This window comes from Dufourea novaeangliae, unplaced genomic scaffold (genome assembly GCF_001272555.1).
Source record: "Dufourea novaeangliae isolate 0120121106 unplaced genomic scaffold, ASM127255v1 scaffold99, whole genome shotgun sequence".
NCBI classification, from domain to species: Eukaryota; Metazoa; Arthropoda; class Insecta; order Hymenoptera; family Halictidae; genus Dufourea; species Dufourea novaeangliae.
In genome coordinates this window covers 100,989-118,196 of record NW_015373982.1, presented here as the reverse complement: position 1 = coordinate 118,196, position 17,208 = coordinate 100,989, and the positions used below count along the sequence as shown (strand labels likewise).

Genomic DNA, 17,208 nt, shown 5'->3' with positions numbered 1-17,208 from the left:
CCCCCCCCCCCTCCCCTCCCCGTTGTTTTCGTGTTTCCCCGACGCGTCCTCTTAGACTTGGAGCACACCGGTTGTTCGATGATGGCCGGTTCGTCCCAGACGCAAGCGCGTCGATCTTTCAACAATCCACAATTCCATCCGCCAATCCAAAAACGTTCGCGAATTCAACCGAATAAAAAGATTTCTTTCTTCGATAAACTTTTTAACCTTGAGTTCAACCTTCGTTTCAAATCGCGTGATGTATTTAGCTTTTTTCTCCGTTAATTGTTCAGGAAATAGGATGTTTTGTAACAATTTATTTGCCGGTTCTAATATCGTAGAGTCGTAGAATATTACACAGGTGAGCTTCAAGGATATAAATTCAATAAAAACATTGGTCATGTATTGTATTGCGTATTAAAATTAAAATTCCAAAGATTAGCTTTGTACATTAATTAATTAAGGACGAGGACCTCGTAGTCCTTGAAGGACAGCTCTTCACCGTCGAAGGGGATGTAGAGGCACCCGTGACTGGGTTGAATCTGTAAACAGTTGGAATTCCTTATTTCGACTGTTGTCTTTTCACGAGAGATATTTCAATATTTCAGATTTTACTGTTTCGACTGAAGGTATACAGAGTGAGTACGACAAGTATTTGCTTCCAATAAACAATTAAAGTTTCGTAAAATTCATCAATCAACACTAGAACTACCAGCATCGAATCTACAGTTACCCACGGATTCGTTCTCAAACTTCCAAAATAACAGTTATTACTTATCTGTCAAAACTTTTCTGTAATTTCGATTTATCTATGTATGTATATGTATATTCTCCTTAGTTTTATCCATTTATCATCCTTTTGTGATAGATTTTTCTTACTCATTTCGAAATAAAATTCGCATTTTACTTATTACATCGACAGTTTCGCTCTAATACTAAATGAAATTCTATACCTACATAATATATCATATTATAGTAACGTAGTGCATATCAAATATAAAATTATAAAACACTATTATAATTTTCGTAATTCTGAGGTAAAAAGTCTGCACTCTGTCATTTTGACGGATCCGTGTTTGGTTGTTCTAATAATATGTAAGTAGTGGCAAGTGATACACCAGTTGTGAGCAAATGCTTCTTTTATCCGCTGTATACAGAGAATAACAAAAATTCTGACCTTGCCAACTGTTTGGGAGCCATTATGGAGAACACGTCCGACATACAGAGGTTCTCCATCGGAAGTCTTTCCTGCGATCACCGCGTCGCTCGGAACATCGCCATTGCTGCGGAATTCCCACGCGAATTCGCCTAGGCAGAGTACCTAAAGAAAAATATTCAATTTCCTTCATTAAACATTGTCTTCTCTGAACACCAAGCCGAAAATCCGCCATCTTGAATCATAAAGCACACGTGTCGACCGTTTCAGGCCGTAAAAACGATATTTCTCGCTACATTTCCGTTCAGTTTTATCATTATCTGGCATAATTCGTTTAACAGAAGATTCTCGTAAATAGACGGCAGAGGAATGGCAAAAAAAACAAAAAACAAAGAAAAAAAAAAGGAAAGATGACGAAAACGATGAAACGAGAATGATTCATCTCTGTTTTTAACAATCAATTATCCGTCGTGAATTTAGTTTGAATATATTGTATGTACATACGTAAGCGTTGGAACTTTCAGGATAACGAATCACGAGAAATGCAATTACAACAGGCTGTAGGTATGTATCGTATTACGAGTCGCATGATAAATCAAGATAAATGTAACAGCGAATATTTGAACAATTGCTTCGAATAACATTACAGAGACGCCGAAGCAATATTCTGGAAGGCTTGTGAGTGTTTGCTCAGCGTGCAGATAACTCGTATCTAGAGTACTAGAATTTCTGATCGTCGATCGGATAATCGATTCCGACGAATCGGTACAATCAAGGAACCGCGATATGTGATCATTCTCACGAATAGCTACATGAATTAATGAATTTAAAGTTTCAATTAGATATCGGACTCAATGGACACGCTCTTGAATCCAGATTATGGTGTTTCTTCTCAGGAAATTCGGATTTTCAGCATTATTTAGAGTTCTCAATAGGTTTCCAAGTAAAATTTTCACCTGAAAAATGTTTCGGACAGAGCTGATTTAAATATAGTGTCACTTGTAACAAAATCGAATTAAATTTAAGGTTTGTATACCTATGTGCAGAATAAAATTTCTTTTCTCCGGAAATGAATAGAGTACAATCGAGAAATGAAAAACACTTCTTTTTTCTAAAAGCATTATTAAGGCCGTTCTTTCTGTTTTGCAAGGCGAACACCGGCGTCGCCTTGACACGAAATCTCCGATTCCCCGTGTTCGCGTGCGTTCAGGGGCTATTTAGTATACCAGGAAATTATACTCGTTACAGAAAGGATTTATTATTTACTGAAAACCACGAATCACCGACCTCCCTCCTCGCGACTCCGCCTTGAACACTCAATCGGTTTCCCTTCTACCCAGGCATCGGTGAAACGAGAAAAGTACCTATCGTGTGGATATCGAAGATTAGATTGCAACCGGATGGACAAGTCCGTGGGACGCGATTATTATACGATATTATACCATTTTTATGTGAAACCACAATTTATAAAGTAATTCGTAAAAAGAAAAATAGACAACTAATGTAGGAATTTCATTCTTTCCTACCGAAGTTCCCATTTCTAAGACTTAGTTATATTTGTATGGAAAAAACTTTTCGAAAATTCGTATTGCGTTGTCGTATTGACTGCAATACATGATCCTCTAACACTGTAACTGTTTCAAGCGGTGAAGATTAAATTCTAACCAAAGTTTCTGCCTTCTATTGTACGATCTGTCACAAAGCATTAGAACTCACTTCGTAGTCGTATTTGGGGTGTTCCTCCCCGTTGTGAGAGACATAGGCGACATTCTTGTCCGGCATCACTTTCGCCGGAAGCATATCGCCCTCGTGGAACGCTCTGCCTACGTAGATTGTGGTGCCATCGGCGTCACGGCCGCCCACGACCACATTGGCGGGCAAACTTTGCTCCGCAGTTCTCTGTAACCACCTGTAAGCTTCAAACGAAATCGATTTTTAACGATTAAAAACAATGCGATCCGCAAGTTTCGATAAAATCGAAGACACGGGGGAGGGGGGTTTCGTTGGAATTTATATCAGTTATCGGTGGACGTAATCTTTACCATGAGTTGTTCGGTGCCTGTTCATTTTTTCAGGAATTATTCGATACAGGGCACGGTTTGTCAGGTAAAACAACCAAAATTGTTTTTCTTAACTTTTAAAGTTATTAAATGTATGAGATCCAACGCAAAACCGTGTAGCTACGATATTTCTTATTTGAAATATTTATCCTTATTTTTTATAACATTCTATAAGTACTACTCTTTTGGCAAAAGACACGTCGATAAAATAAAATAATTCGATTGTATAAAAAATGTTCATCTTTAGATATGTATGTATGCAGTCCCAGACGCATTTATGCAGCACATGACGCCCAATGATGCCTTGAGGACGGCTTAAAGGCGCGTTAGATCCAAAATAGTCGTAACACGGACGTCTTCGAGGTGTCATGTGCTATCTGGGTGTAATATATCTATATCATGTTCTTCTAGATTTTTTCACTCTTAGGAAAATCAATTCAAAATGCATTTATGCCATTTGATTCTATGTACATATTTAGGTGCAAATCAGCCTTGTGAATTGTTTTTACAGTGACGTTTATTCGAGTTATAAAAGTGAAACGAAAAATTTTATGGTTGAAATTTCTTCGTATTATAGAAATTTAATTACATATTGCCTTTTAACAAGTTGTAAGACTTTTTCAAACACTCACCTGGCATCTTGCGACCTGTTTTGCCTGGAAATTGAAACAGTAATGATGCTTATCTTGTGCCTATTGACCAATAATATCGTTTCCGAAAGTGTGTCCGATTCTAGGAAAAAGAAAAATTCTGCTCGGAATAGGCGAGACTCATTCTTGAAAAACCCCACCATCCGAATTTTCATTGAACAGCTCGAAATGGACAATGTCTGTATATTGAAAGTTATTATATGTATGTATATTTGTATGATTTACATTTTACAATTACACGCCAACTTGGACAATGCAAAATTTCCCTATAGAATATCGTTCGCTAGCTTCGGTTATTTACAGGATTTTCGGCTTAACGAACTTGAATAGAGAGGTACAAAGTTTCTTCATAGATAATACACAGTAGTTCAATTAAAATATGTTCCTACAGATTGGACACGTGGACTTCTGGCTTGTACTGAACCATTTGTACTGCAACGAGAAACAGAAAAGATTCATTAAGAAGATTATTGTAAGAAAAATGGCCAGTATGTTAAATGCACAGTTAACACACATACCATACAAGCTGTATGAAACTTCTTGCGGCACGTGTGACAAGACAATTTTGGTATCTGGTACGAGCTCGAATGGAAAATACTGAAGCATATGTAACATTCCTCGACTCCGGCGAATTTCTTGTCCAAGTTTTTCTTCCATAATGCAAGCCCGTCCCAGACCGATCCGTTCTGTTTCGTGAGCACACAACAATCGATATAAAGTTACTGAAATGGGTCGAAAATGGGATTGTAAATATCGATAAATTGATAAACGTGTACCTGATGCGTAAGGAATATGGACAACTGCATATGACAATTCCTCCAATTCGCGGTTCCACCCGCGTGTTGGCCAGGCTCCACTGTGACCGGTCCCAAGGGATGATTCGGTGGTAATATGATGTTAAGCTCCAATTTAGTGTCGTCCATTTGGTACAACGCCATCACTTCACGGAACGTCGCGTGAACCTTCACCTGCATGTTCTCGATATTTTGTAATTTATTGTTGAGCAGCTCCTGGCAAAGCATGGGACTGACATAATGTGTCGTGATCTTGTCCACGGCCGCGCTGACCCGGCTGTCGGATGTACTCCACCATTGCCTCACCAATACCGGTAAATGCCTCAAACTGTTTCTGTACAACCAACAGACTATGTGGTCTAGCCTCCATTCTGTCCAACTTTCTATTTAAAAAGGAATGATCATAAGTATCCTCTAAGATTATTATTTTAAAGAATAATAATTCAGGCGTTAAACCTCCAAATTCGAGGGATGGTTCTGTTGAAAAGAGCTCCATCAAGCTTGCACCCTTATTTTTGTTATCCTGAAGTACCTCCACTGGCATCAGCCTGAAGATATTGTTTAACAAACTGGGGAAGAAATTGTCTCTGAAAAGATACATATGTATAAATGTGCGTATAAAATAATTCCAGTGAAAGCCAAATGGCAATGCAGAGATCGCACAAAGGGCATTTAAGCAAAGCTTAAAATAGACTTACTTAACTACTTCGGCATACTGATAAAGTAGATCCCCATGAGCATTCGCACACATGTCTAGTATGATAGCCCATGATAGTAAATAGCCTACAGTGCATGTATAAAAGTCTGTGTACGGTTGAATAGTACAACTGACTGTGTCACATAATCTAGAAACATATTAACGTTAACGATACACTTCCTATTAATACATAGAGAGATAGAGATAGATAGATGGATCATCTGAATGTCTTGGATGTATTTTGATAACAGAACGAAAAACATGCGTCTCAATACTCACTTGAAATCCATTAAAATAGTATTCACGATGTTCTGAGTATTTTGAAGTCTATCTTCCATTTGTTTAATATTCAGTGTATTTACATCAAAGTTCTCCATCTCCACAGTAGCTTTGTCTTTATCCACGAGTTCTGGTACGGTGTGTTTCAATAAATGATATGCACCCAATTGTATACTGGCTACAGGAGACAACAGTAACCTCAGTGACAATCCAACGGCGCTGTTCAAGTCAACAGCAACCGCGGAGTCTACTATGTACAACTGAGTTTTAAACAATACGTTTCCATTTAACAATTTCACTGCGTTTCCTACGTGATCCAACACTACGATCGCTTTCAAAGCGTTTGTTCTTTCGTTGTGCCAATCTGATAAGGTGGTGTCTGAAAGGATCGTGCAATTAGGAGACAGATAAATCTACCCCACTAACATTTGGTGTACCTGCATAGAACATCCAGGTCTGGGCGAATCCACTTTGGAGATCACCGGCGAATACATTATTCCACTCGTCCAGTAGTGTTGGAGGTAAATCTTTTATCTGCTCTTGCTTGTAAATTACATTCTGAACCGCATAATAAAGTTGACAGATGGCTACCGTGAATGCTGATACCTGTGGTACAAATTGAAGTCAACAATTCTTTATAGCGCGTACATTCTTAATAGACAAACCTTAAAGTCATTAATGTGTTGCCTTGATTTGTTAAGAGTGAGTCGCCACATGACCAATGATATTAAAATAAAATTCCAGTGTTCGCTGGTTAATTTTGAAGGTATTTTTGTCGCGAGCTCTGCCAGTAATCTGATAATCTCCAAAGGTAATGTTAACTGTTCCCACGAGGTCGCAGACAAATCGCTAAAAATTTTAACAATACAAATACGCGTTCTACTTAATACAACGAATTATATTAAGTTTGACACGCATAATGCGATATAACTACCAATCAAAAAGTAACGGAGTGAAGTTCTCCTTCTCGTAAGATATTATTTTTTCCAATAAACTGAAACAGTCGGAATCGTCTTCTTGATTACGAAGCTTATTCCTTGCTACTATTAATTTATAAATATCTGATGTATGAAACTCGGATGGAACCTACAATCAGATACTGTGTATGTATTACATGCAATATTAAAACAGATTTAAATAATAAATATTATTAATATTCCACTACCTGCGATCCCTGCAGACTAATTTCTATATTTTTGTTGCACACTTCAAATACTTTTTGAGCTGCCATGCTTGTGCTTAATTCCGTGCGACAAAAGTATATTAAGTAGGACAGCATACTGCCATATTTGTCAGAATTCCTGCAAACACAAACGATACGCTGTTATAGAATACAATCGACTATTGACACACAATCACACTTACATTTTTATGTAACTTAGAATTTCACTGCAGGTATCTTCCGTAACGTATGTTTGTAACTGCTTGAAATTATCCTGAATTGTCGTCAAAATTTTCTTCACATTACTGTAACACTTAGTCTGAAAGCAGTTATTTAAAGGAGCATTAGCTTTCTTAATTAAATCATTATACTCACAAAGGGAGCACTATTGTACTTACAGATTTATAATAATTTGTGTATATTCGCCCTAAAATAACCGAATACATAATATCCACTAATAGATCTATAATCCCTGGTAATTTAACATTCTGTATCGACGGTTTCTCAATATTAGATTCTTCCCTTTCCTGATCTGTGTCAGTCGATCTTAAGCATATATTGTTCAGCAAATTTGTATTGAACAACGCCCACTTCAAGCAATTTTCGGTGTTGTCTACTACCGTGTTACTAATTAAATTAACGGATTCACGTTTCTGGAAAAGCTGTATACTCTGATCCAGAGTGAACACATACAACTCTCCAGTTATCACTTCTCCATAAAGAATTATTCCTGTTACTTCAGCCATCCACGTTGCTATGTCAGAATCCGTTAAGAATGTTAAAATAATCTCTTGTACATGAGTCTCTTCCATGTGAACATCGTTATTAATAATGATCCCAAGAAAATCAGCTGAAACATCCACCAATGTTTCGTTTGTATGCTCTTCGTTCCTGCGAAACGTTTCGTATACATATGTTACAAATCCCAATTAGAAAAAATTTTCGATACACGTGAAACATTGTCTTACGAGTTGTATATCTTCTTCCACATGATGCTTGCAAATTTTCTGGTCAATTCGATAAATTCCAATCGGGAGAGTTTTCGAACGGCTTCCAATAGACCATTCTTCCATACATTCCTCATTGTTTCTATGAAAGTTCCATTGTTGCTGAAGTAGTTCTGAGAACACAATTCGAACAGTGTTTCCAATACTTGTACACCTCCCAGCGTTGATCGCTTGTGGGCCCATGTTAATGGAACAATGCAAGAAATTAGCTGCGCGAAGTGTAACAAGCACGCTTCATCCACTTCGTGAATGGAATTGCAGAGAATAGACACGATTTCATTGACTCCATCTTCCTTGACCAACAAATCTAAACGTTGCGCAAGAATCAAGTGTTAGTAGAGTGAGAAGTTAAAGATGAACAGAAATAATCGAATGTTAAGAGACTCACTGCCATCATCGGATGGCTCGAGAGCCAACAAAATGAGATCCTGATTCTTCTCGAGATCGGAATAATTTCCTGAAGCAATTTCCTTTGCTACGTCTATTAACAGACTAGTTATTTTAGACGGTGAACACCATTTTTTTATGATCGCATTATCTCTTGATCGCTTCTTGGACAATGCACAATATACAACGCTTCTTGTTGTTACGACATCTTCAAACTGAAAACAGATAAAAATATAATAAATAAAAAGGTTCTATGAATGGGGCGAGATTTCTTACCCCTGTGAGCGATTTCAAAACCTTCTCCTTCTCAGACTCGTTCATATACATAATCAGATTGAATATTAATTCCACTATGTGCTCGGTCTCTGTCGATTGTTCCAGCAACCATTGTCTCAAGACCTGATCGTAGAAACTGAAGAAGTTTATTTGAGTCTTTAAAGACTCTGACAGATTTATGAAAAGTTTTTCGCTCTCGAAACACGTGATAAGCTTGTTCAAATGTATCACGTATTTTTGTGTCCGTTGTTCGCTGATTTTATCAAAGTATTTAATGCAAAGGGAATTGACAAAGTTATTCAGCTCCGCTAAGAATTTTGTATCGGTATCGACTTCTGTCGTCGGAGTTTCTGGCTCAACGTTCGTATCCTCTTCCGGATTAGAAAACTTCACCTTCAAATTCTTACGACTGTGCATAGGTGCTGTCTTCAATGTAATTAAAAATTCAATCTGAGAATTATTTGTATCCGGAGTATTGAATGTCTCAGAATTTTGAGACGCATCTATCAGCGAATTGAACAACGAATCAAGTTCAATCCAAAACCGCTGTATTAAGTGAATATACGACTTATAATCTTCATTGTGGCGATTTTTGCTCCAGTACCGCACCAACTGTATAATTTCACGGAAGAGAATTTCTTTCATTTGAGTTTTCTCCTTTAAACATGTTTCTAAAACTGGTATCAGCTGAAATGATCGATCAATTATTCCTAATGCTTTTTTTTTAAAACATTTATACAGAGGTATGATATAAAATAAAGACCTGTTCTTTGAGGAGCGCCGTGCACAAGTCTTGATTGTTAACATTTAATAGAACAGAATACCGTAGACATTCAGTGAACGATGTTGTTACAGCAAACATTTCTGAGCGGCTCGTTTGCACACTTTTGAGAGAAAATCTGAAAAAAATATATTAATATGTTGTAATGTACATTTCAATCTACTTAACAACGCTATCGCTTTAATTGATCAAGTTACCCATGTCGCATATTACTGAAGAAGTTCATGTACAAGTTATGTACATCGACATTTAACTTAGGGAATTGACTGATAAATGGTAACAAGTTTGGGTATACAATACTTGCAGAACACTGTCCTCCACTTCGTAGAACACGCCACAATTTCGGTAATACGAGCTTCTCAATGCTCACTACACAATACCAGTCCTGCAGAAATTTTAGGTGATTGAATATTGTAGATTTCGAATATTAGGTACATTACCTATAGATTATTTACCTCTATTTTATTTATAGTTACAAGCATGGCTTCCCAAACGGCAGATAAAAGTGCTGGTTCCATTTCATCTAGGCTGTTCATAATAGTTGTTACAGTTCTCTTTTTCTCCTCTTGCAACAATATATTAGCATTCTCGATCACCGATGTCAGCACATTAAAGAATGCCGTTTTCACTGGAAGAACATCATACTTCACCAACTTCCAGAACTTGTTGTTACTTATAATTTTACGGTGAATATCGACCATTTTCTCGATTTCCTCTACGGGAACCTTTTTTAGATAAAAACTATATCCTTGCAGGCTGGCGACCAGCACCCTCTGATACTTTGCCTCCATTTCCTCTACAGTAAGACTCCTAATAATATAACATATTAGTGGATGTAATAATCCTTTTATCGTCTGCATCTTCCTTTTACCTTCGATAAATACGAAACGTACTTTTGCAGAGATAAAGATTGTGCAGTGTGAACAGTGACATTATCACAAATATACATTAAAATTTCACGTTGACAGTGCACAATGGCATCGATAATTTTTTTTGATGGAAATGTGTCCTAGATAAATAAATGTACACGTCAATTTCATTAATTTCGTAGAATCGTCTTATTAACCGAATACAATACTTTACATTGAATGAATTACTAGCAGCCGATGCAGCCGGAGGATACATATCGTGTTGGGAAGTGAACCAAGCTCCTGCGAGTTGTTTCAAATACACGGCTATACCTTTGCCTACACGCTTCACGACTGCTGCATGTGCTAACTGTGCAGCTTCCCTTACTCTATGCTCAATGTCTATTGCCAAGGCACAATATAATCTGGGCCAGAATGGCAACATTCCTTCTACGGCTGGAAATTCTGAATCTTTACACAGAACAGCAAATTCTTGCAGGGCCTTCAAATATAATTGATCAGTATCAACATTATTTACATTATTTATTCAGTGTAATATTGCTATTAAATTTCACCTTATACAGGGTGGACCGATAATTCCATCCACCTAGAATAAATTTTACCTTGCACTTTGTTGTCGCATCTTTTTTGTTCATTTTCTTTAACACTATTTGAAAATTACTATCCACATTACTCATTTCAATTTCATTTACACTGCAAAGTGATAAACCTGGTAATACAGGTACGTATCCACCATCTTTCACGGCTGAGAAACCAACAAACTTGGGTATTGCGGTGCCCAGAAGCTCTGCGCTTCTGCTACTATTTGATGGCTAAAAGAGTATAAATAAATTATTATAAATATTTGATTTTATTTTAGACAGATCATGTGTCAAATAGCACAGATAATTTCTACTCGGATTAATCTCAAAAGAAATTTTCTTGCAGTTCATCTCACATAGATCATCGTTAATTAATTCATTGTCATGACTGAATTTTTCCTTAAAATGAGTGAAAAGGAATTATATATTTAGAATAAGAGACATTCTCACAATAACAAAGTTTAACCTATAACTTTTTTACTTTATGGATTATTATATAAATAGTTGTAAAAGCTTTACTTACTCTTGCATTGTTTTTCGTTCGTTGTGCTTGTTTATTCTTCCCCATAATAATCAGTAGAAAAGTAAGAGAAAACAATGGGTCCTATGCTCACACATAAATTTTGCTTGTTCAGTTTCCTATCGATACAACACGTTTCGCAACAGCTGATCTGAGCTGATCTGAGCTCATCTAAGCTGATCTTTCAAATTCGTGCTAGTGACACGCAAACACGCTATATAATCGCAATACTTTTTTCCAAATTCAGCGGAAAATTGAACTTAATTGCTGCATTATTTCCTGTTTCTTTTTTATCTATTTAGCTTCGATATTACTATTTTTTTAAAACGAATAACATGCGTGCGAATTTCTTCAAACGTTGTAGCATATATAAAATGGTACAACAAAAGACAACAATATGCATACTGTGCAAATATAATAGCATAGCAAGTATACACTAAAATCATTGACAGTTATTTTATTTTATGCCAAGTAAGAAATCATGAAATCTGTGTAAAAGTTTTATTTTATTATTTGTTTTATAACAAAGTTTTTGTTACAGGTTAATAGACTAATAATCATGAGCATTGGAAACAAATTGAGTCAGAGGTTACTCTTATCTTATTGTTCTTTCACTTGCATTTACTTTCCCGGTATTTTGATATTACTTAAGCTGAACGACAACTTGTACAATGTGGGAAAGTACAAATTTATTCCAGTATTATTGATTCTATTGTTCGCCGAAGTAATCAAACTGCTATTTCCTATGTTTCATTCTGAGTTAACAATCATAGGGAAAACTGATATAAGGACATCCTCCAAAGCTAGGAGGTCTTGGTCAAGATATTTGAAAGAGATTTTTAAATTTCTCTTAGTTGCTTTTATCTTATCTGTTGTATACTATATTGTTATCATATTATTTGGAGCACCTGTATTTATGCATCATGAAGAGACAACAATGCTCACTGTTACATTAACCACTCTTACGTTTGTGCCTGCTAGTCTACATTTAGGTGTAGATGGTGCATTAGAAATTATAACAGGGACACGGTCTCAAAAAGGTAATGTTTTGGTGGATGCTGTGAAAACTAACATTCAAGCAACTCTTCTGGGTACCTGGTTAGGTGCTATTGTAATTCCATTAGATTGGGATCGTCCATGGCAGGCTTGGCCAATCCCTTGTGTGATCGGTGCTCTTCTTGGCTATATGATTGCGCATTTTATTACACTTGCAAAGACATTACCTATGCTAAGATTAGGCAAAAAAGTCCATAGATAAATGGCAATTACCCAAATAGTGCGATAAATAGAGTAGCTTGTATATGAAAGAATGTGAAACTGTACTACAATACTTCCTAATAAATTGATCTCTTAAAATAGTATAAGAGTTAATAATGCTCTGAATAAAAAATAGTTTAGAAAAACGTTATGTACAAATAAACGCTTTATCTATCTAAAGAGTTATACCAGATTATATTAGATAAACCTTCTGATTTAAACGTGTATGTGATATTTCGATAATAGGGGATGATTAAGGAGAAAGATTTTAAATGGTAAAAAACTTTTTTTCGAGACGCCAAAAATCCTTCTGGCAATTATCATTTTTGTCAAAAAACAACCTATTTTGAAAATTTCATCCGATTTGGAGCATGGGGGTTTTTGGAAGTTTAGCCGAATTTTATCAAACTAGATGTCAGTAGCATTGAATTACGACACGTGCAAATCACACAACCTTGAATTCACTCCGGGTTATCGCTGTAATATCACGAACGGTGTCGAGAAAGATTATATTCATCGTCGTATTGTTCGTTCAGTTTCTTACAGTCTCTTAAATCGTTGATTATTAATTCTCATTACTTTATCATGTCGGACACTGCTGGAAAGGTACATATTTATATATTTATTCTTCTATATAAATATCTGGTTTACTTCTTCTGTTTCATTGTTGCAAGTTTTGACAAAGTAATAATTTCTTATGGAAAAAACCAATCAATTATTCACATTGAGTTCATCTTTGATCCACTTTGGAAAGATTTAATAAGATATCTATCCAACACAATAATTAATTGTATATAATAGATGTTTAACAAAAGTTACTATATATATCTAGTACATTAATTTCCTCTAATTATACGGTTACGCGAGATTTCTAGTCTTTTATTTTCATGTACTTTAGGTAATTAAATGCAAAGCTGCTGTAGCGTGGAAGGAAAAGCAACCTCTCTCGATCGAGGAAGTTGAGGTAGCTCCACCAAAGGCTCACGAAATCAGAATTAAAGTTGTTGCTGTAGCTTTGTGTCATACTGATGCTTATACCTTAGATGGTTTGGATCCAGAAGGAATTTTCCCATGTATTCTTGGTCATGAAGGCAGTGGCATCGTTGAAAGTGTTGGTGATGGAGTTGCAGAATTTCAACCGGGTATAATTATAATATAAATTTAACTTAAAGGTACACATACATTATATTTAAGTAGGTTATATTTTTAATACCTGTAGGCGATCATGTGATTCCATTGTATATTCCTCAATGTGGGGATTGCAAATTTTGCAAATCTCCAAAGACGAATTTGTGCAGCAAGATACGTGTAACACAAGGAAAGGGTGTTATGCCTGATGGTACTTCTCGGTTCACTTGCAAGGGTCAGACAATTTCTCACTTTATGGGTTGTTCTACTTTCTCTGAATATACAGTGGTAGCTGATATTTCTCTTGCTAAGGTACATTCTATACATGGAGTTGCTCTCCTTAGTTTCCTTTTAATGTTATGAGGATTTAATAGCGCGACAAAAGCATATACATACAATCATGTTATATTAGATTGACCCCAATGCACCATTCGATAAAGTATGTTTGCTGGGTTGTGGAGTGCCTACTGGGTATGGTGCTGCCCTTAACACGGCCAAAGTAGAACCTGACAGTACATGTGCCATATGGGGATTAGGTGCAGTTGGGTTGGCAGTTGCACTGGGTTGCAAAAAGGCTGGTGCAAAACGCATTATTGGGGTAGATGTAAATCCAAGTAAATTTGAGCTTGGTAAGATCAGATGAATTTATAAATATATAGTTTCTCTTAAAGAATGAATTCATCATTTTCATATTTAGTTATTACCGTGTGATATTTGTACAGCTAAAACATTTGGATGCACTGAACTCATTAATCCCAAGGATTATAATAAACCAATTCAGGAAGTTCTGGTAGAATTAACTGATGGTGGATTAGATTATAGTTTTGAGTGTATTGGCAATGTTAACACTATGGTAATTATACAATTCTTAAAGAAATTGAGTGTTACACAGAGTGGTTAACTTATGCGATACTGTGTATCTAGAGAGCTGCTTTAGAATCCTGTCATAAAGGCTGGGGTACATCTGTTATTGTGGGTGTGGCTGCAGCAGGTCAGGAGATCAGTACATATCCATTCCAGTTGGTAACAGGACGTGTATGGAAGGGAACTGCATTTGGTGGTTGGAAATCCAAAGAAAGTGTACCCAAATTTGTACAGGAATACATGTCAAAATCTCTGATGCTTGATGAGTTCATTACACATACTCTTCCGTTCGAGAAGATTAACGAAGGATTCGATTTATTGCACTCAGGAGCTTGGTAAATCTTCAATCTGTTATTTAATTTTAACAGTAATTTTCAAACAACATAAGGTTCTCATTAATATACAAATTTTTTTCTCAGCTTGAGAGCAGTGCTTAAATACTAAAAGGGAGTATACAAAGTGATTCAGCACCGGTTTTCATACGATTCCTTTTGAAATATGGTTGCAATATCTATTTTTTTGTAAGAATATTTAAATAAAGATAATATATTCCTAGATATATTCCAGTTTGGTGTATTTGGAAGGAAAGAAGTGCAGAGAACCATATAATGCCCGGATTTCTACAACAATCTTTATTCATAAAGAATTCTTACAGCCACATGTACAATACCAGTTTGGTGAAATATCAATAGTAGCTTCGGAATGAAGTAAAAATTCTTTATGCTTCGACCAGGTGCATACCTTACAAAAAATCATCACGTTACGAAGATCATAGACGATGATTTTCTCCATTGTATATAATTATGTATATACAATATGCAAGACGACGACGTTCTCGGTAAAACTATCGTATGGTTGCGTTCGAGTTATGCTCGGTTAATCTAGATATCGACGGTAATGAATTCAGGCGGAAATAGAAATTGCACTCACAGTAGCAAAGAGAGTGTACGCGTTTCCAGTGAATGTACTAATCGCGGACCAATGTTCAGCCAAATTCAATATGGCGCCGAATGGATATTTCTATGAATCCTTACTCTATCACTAGACTGCGGATTTTATGCACTTGTTACATATTCAAAACATTATAAAGTAAGAAAATCAATGAAGTTTCTTATTCGAATCGAATAGGGGAGTTAAGAAGCTGACTGTCGGATCACTCGTACACAGGCGACAGAGCCTTGAGTTCTGTTTAAAATATTCACTCTTACGACGAGACCTGTAATTGAAACGAATTTAAAAACTTAAGTATATTGCAACTATTTATAGACATTACTCTGACAGTCAGCTTGTTAATTGGGACAATAAGTTTCTGTGTACATTAATCTACGAAACTTTGAATTTTTCGCATTAAACGTCCGTAGCCTGTTTGTTATTTTGATGTCTGAGAATGAGCCGACGTTCTATGGTGCCAGTTAAAACGCGATTTTCCTTATTCTTGGACTGTTTTATCTCGCTTTCTTCTTTCCTACTCTGTTACACGGTCGATTAAGTTGCTCACGGAAGAGTAGAATAAGTGCCTGTTATTTAATAAGTACTGAAATCCAGAGTACAGTTTTGCCGTTAATTAATAATAATAACAATAACATACACCGGGGGACCATTAAGCGAGAACCGATAACACTTAAAGAACACGTGCCCGATGGTGAAATACACTAGAAACTGAATCTCGATAAAAGATCTCTTCTCTAGATGCGGTTTACGTGTACAATTTGCAACTGACTATCCCTACGTAAATTGCCGCCTAAATCCCTAGGGCGTATTCACATAGTCACACCGATCAATTATTTTATTTTTTTTTGTTACTTTTTCATTTTTCCACAGATTACAATGTTATACACTAGTATACCTACGGTGTACACCGCACACTCGGTTTAAGTAAAAGTTGTAAGTAAAAATGCTTATAATTACAGGTGAACGCAGACGAATCACGACGTGCTCGTTATCAAATATTAAAAACACTTCCTCTTTCACCTCGTTGAATCCTTTTCTCGAGGATCGAGAGAATCTCTCTGGACATTGTTCTTTTTTTTTTTTTTTTATTTTACGTTAAAATTGCGTGTATAACTATCAAAGAAGAAGGAAAATGTCGAGGGGATGATGGATACACGGACTGTGTATCTTAAAATATACGCTGTTTAGCTTTTCTATCATATTTGCGTGAGGAGACGGAAACGTTGATCGCGATCCATGAAAACGGACTTTCATAGACAGAATCCTATCTCCTTGTTCGTCGTCGTGATTGGAACTGCTGCTTAGTGGTTAGCGAGTACGAAATAGGTCATTCTTTTATGCAAGTATATCTTACGCTAGACCTCGCAACGCAAGATGGCTACGAGAGAAAAACTGAACAGAAGCTCGAGTAGAAGAAGAAATAGAAGACTCCAGCGCAAGGAATATAAATAAGCAACGGAAATCTGTGCAGTTATGTACAGGGTATTTTATCATATGTCCGAACTACTTTTTTTGGGGGGGGGGGGGGGGGGAGAAATGAACGTGATACACAAGAATACAATAATACAAGAATGTGACTCCTCCCTTATGAAGTAATATCAATTCTCATCCCGTAGTCGCTCCATTGAATTTCTTTTTCCTCTATGAATTTATTCCGATTCATAATAAAATTTCTACTATTCTAAAAAAATGTCCTCTGCAATAAACACCCCCGTTTAAAAAATTAATACTGTCTCCCTACTGAAGCGTATTTATCTTCTTTATTAGCCTAATGTACCGATTCACCTCTGACGTATTTAGCCACATTGTT

General features: G+C 36.3%; 4 protein-coding genes across 4 annotated transcripts; 2 read left to right on the top strand and 2 right to left on the bottom strand.

The window, feature by feature from the left end:
- Positions 1-307: 307 nt before the first annotated feature.
- On the bottom strand, positions 308-3,853 carry LOC107187226. Its single transcript, XM_015575261.1, has 4 exons — positions 3,828-3,853; positions 2,852-3,051; positions 1,157-1,300; positions 308-521 (listed from the first exon to the last, which is right to left on the bottom strand). Exons 1-4 carry the CDS (start codon positions 3,832-3,834, stop codon positions 435-437), a joined length of 438 nt encoding a protein of 145 aa, XP_015430747.1. The 5' UTR covers positions 3,835-3,853; the 3' UTR covers positions 308-434.
- Positions 3,854-4,110: 257 nt separating this feature from the next.
- Positions 4,111-11,341, bottom strand: LOC107187216 (E3 ubiquitin-protein ligase listerin). The gene is made up of 22 exons (XM_015575251.1): positions 11,202-11,341; positions 10,700-10,909; positions 10,312-10,578; positions 10,122-10,237; positions 9,684-10,038; positions 9,426-9,613; positions 9,211-9,346; positions 8,448-9,134; positions 8,173-8,386; positions 7,746-8,091; positions 7,176-7,668; positions 6,981-7,096; positions 6,781-6,916; positions 6,550-6,701; positions 6,281-6,464; positions 6,053-6,221; positions 5,616-5,994; positions 5,338-5,484; positions 5,096-5,226; positions 4,622-5,022; positions 4,364-4,531; positions 4,111-4,277 (listed from the first exon to the last, which is right to left on the bottom strand). The coding sequence occupies exons 1-22, from the start codon at positions 11,244-11,246 to the stop codon at positions 4,218-4,220; spliced, it is 5,100 nt and encodes a 1,699-aa protein (XP_015430737.1). The 5' UTR covers positions 11,247-11,341; the 3' UTR covers positions 4,111-4,217.
- Positions 11,342-11,508: 167 nt separating this feature from the next.
- LOC107187267 (phosphatidylinositol-glycan biosynthesis class F protein) lies at positions 11,509-12,542 on the top strand. Its single transcript, XM_015575304.1, has 2 exons — positions 11,509-11,669; positions 11,740-12,542. Exon 2 carries the CDS (start codon positions 11,758-11,760, stop codon positions 12,454-12,456), a length of 699 nt encoding a protein of 232 aa, XP_015430790.1. The 5' UTR covers positions 11,509-11,669; positions 11,740-11,757; the 3' UTR covers positions 12,457-12,542.
- A 379-nt stretch (positions 12,543-12,921) lies between these two features.
- LOC107187175 (alcohol dehydrogenase class-3) lies at positions 12,922-15,816 on the top strand. The gene is made up of 7 exons (XM_015575191.1): positions 12,922-13,061; positions 13,354-13,597; positions 13,675-13,895; positions 13,996-14,212; positions 14,306-14,436; positions 14,508-14,782; positions 14,867-15,816. Exons 1-7 carry the CDS (start codon positions 13,041-13,043, stop codon positions 14,889-14,891), a joined length of 1,134 nt encoding a protein of 377 aa, XP_015430677.1. The 5' UTR covers positions 12,922-13,040; the 3' UTR covers positions 14,892-15,816.
- The last annotated feature ends 1,392 nt before the right edge of the window (positions 15,817-17,208 follow it).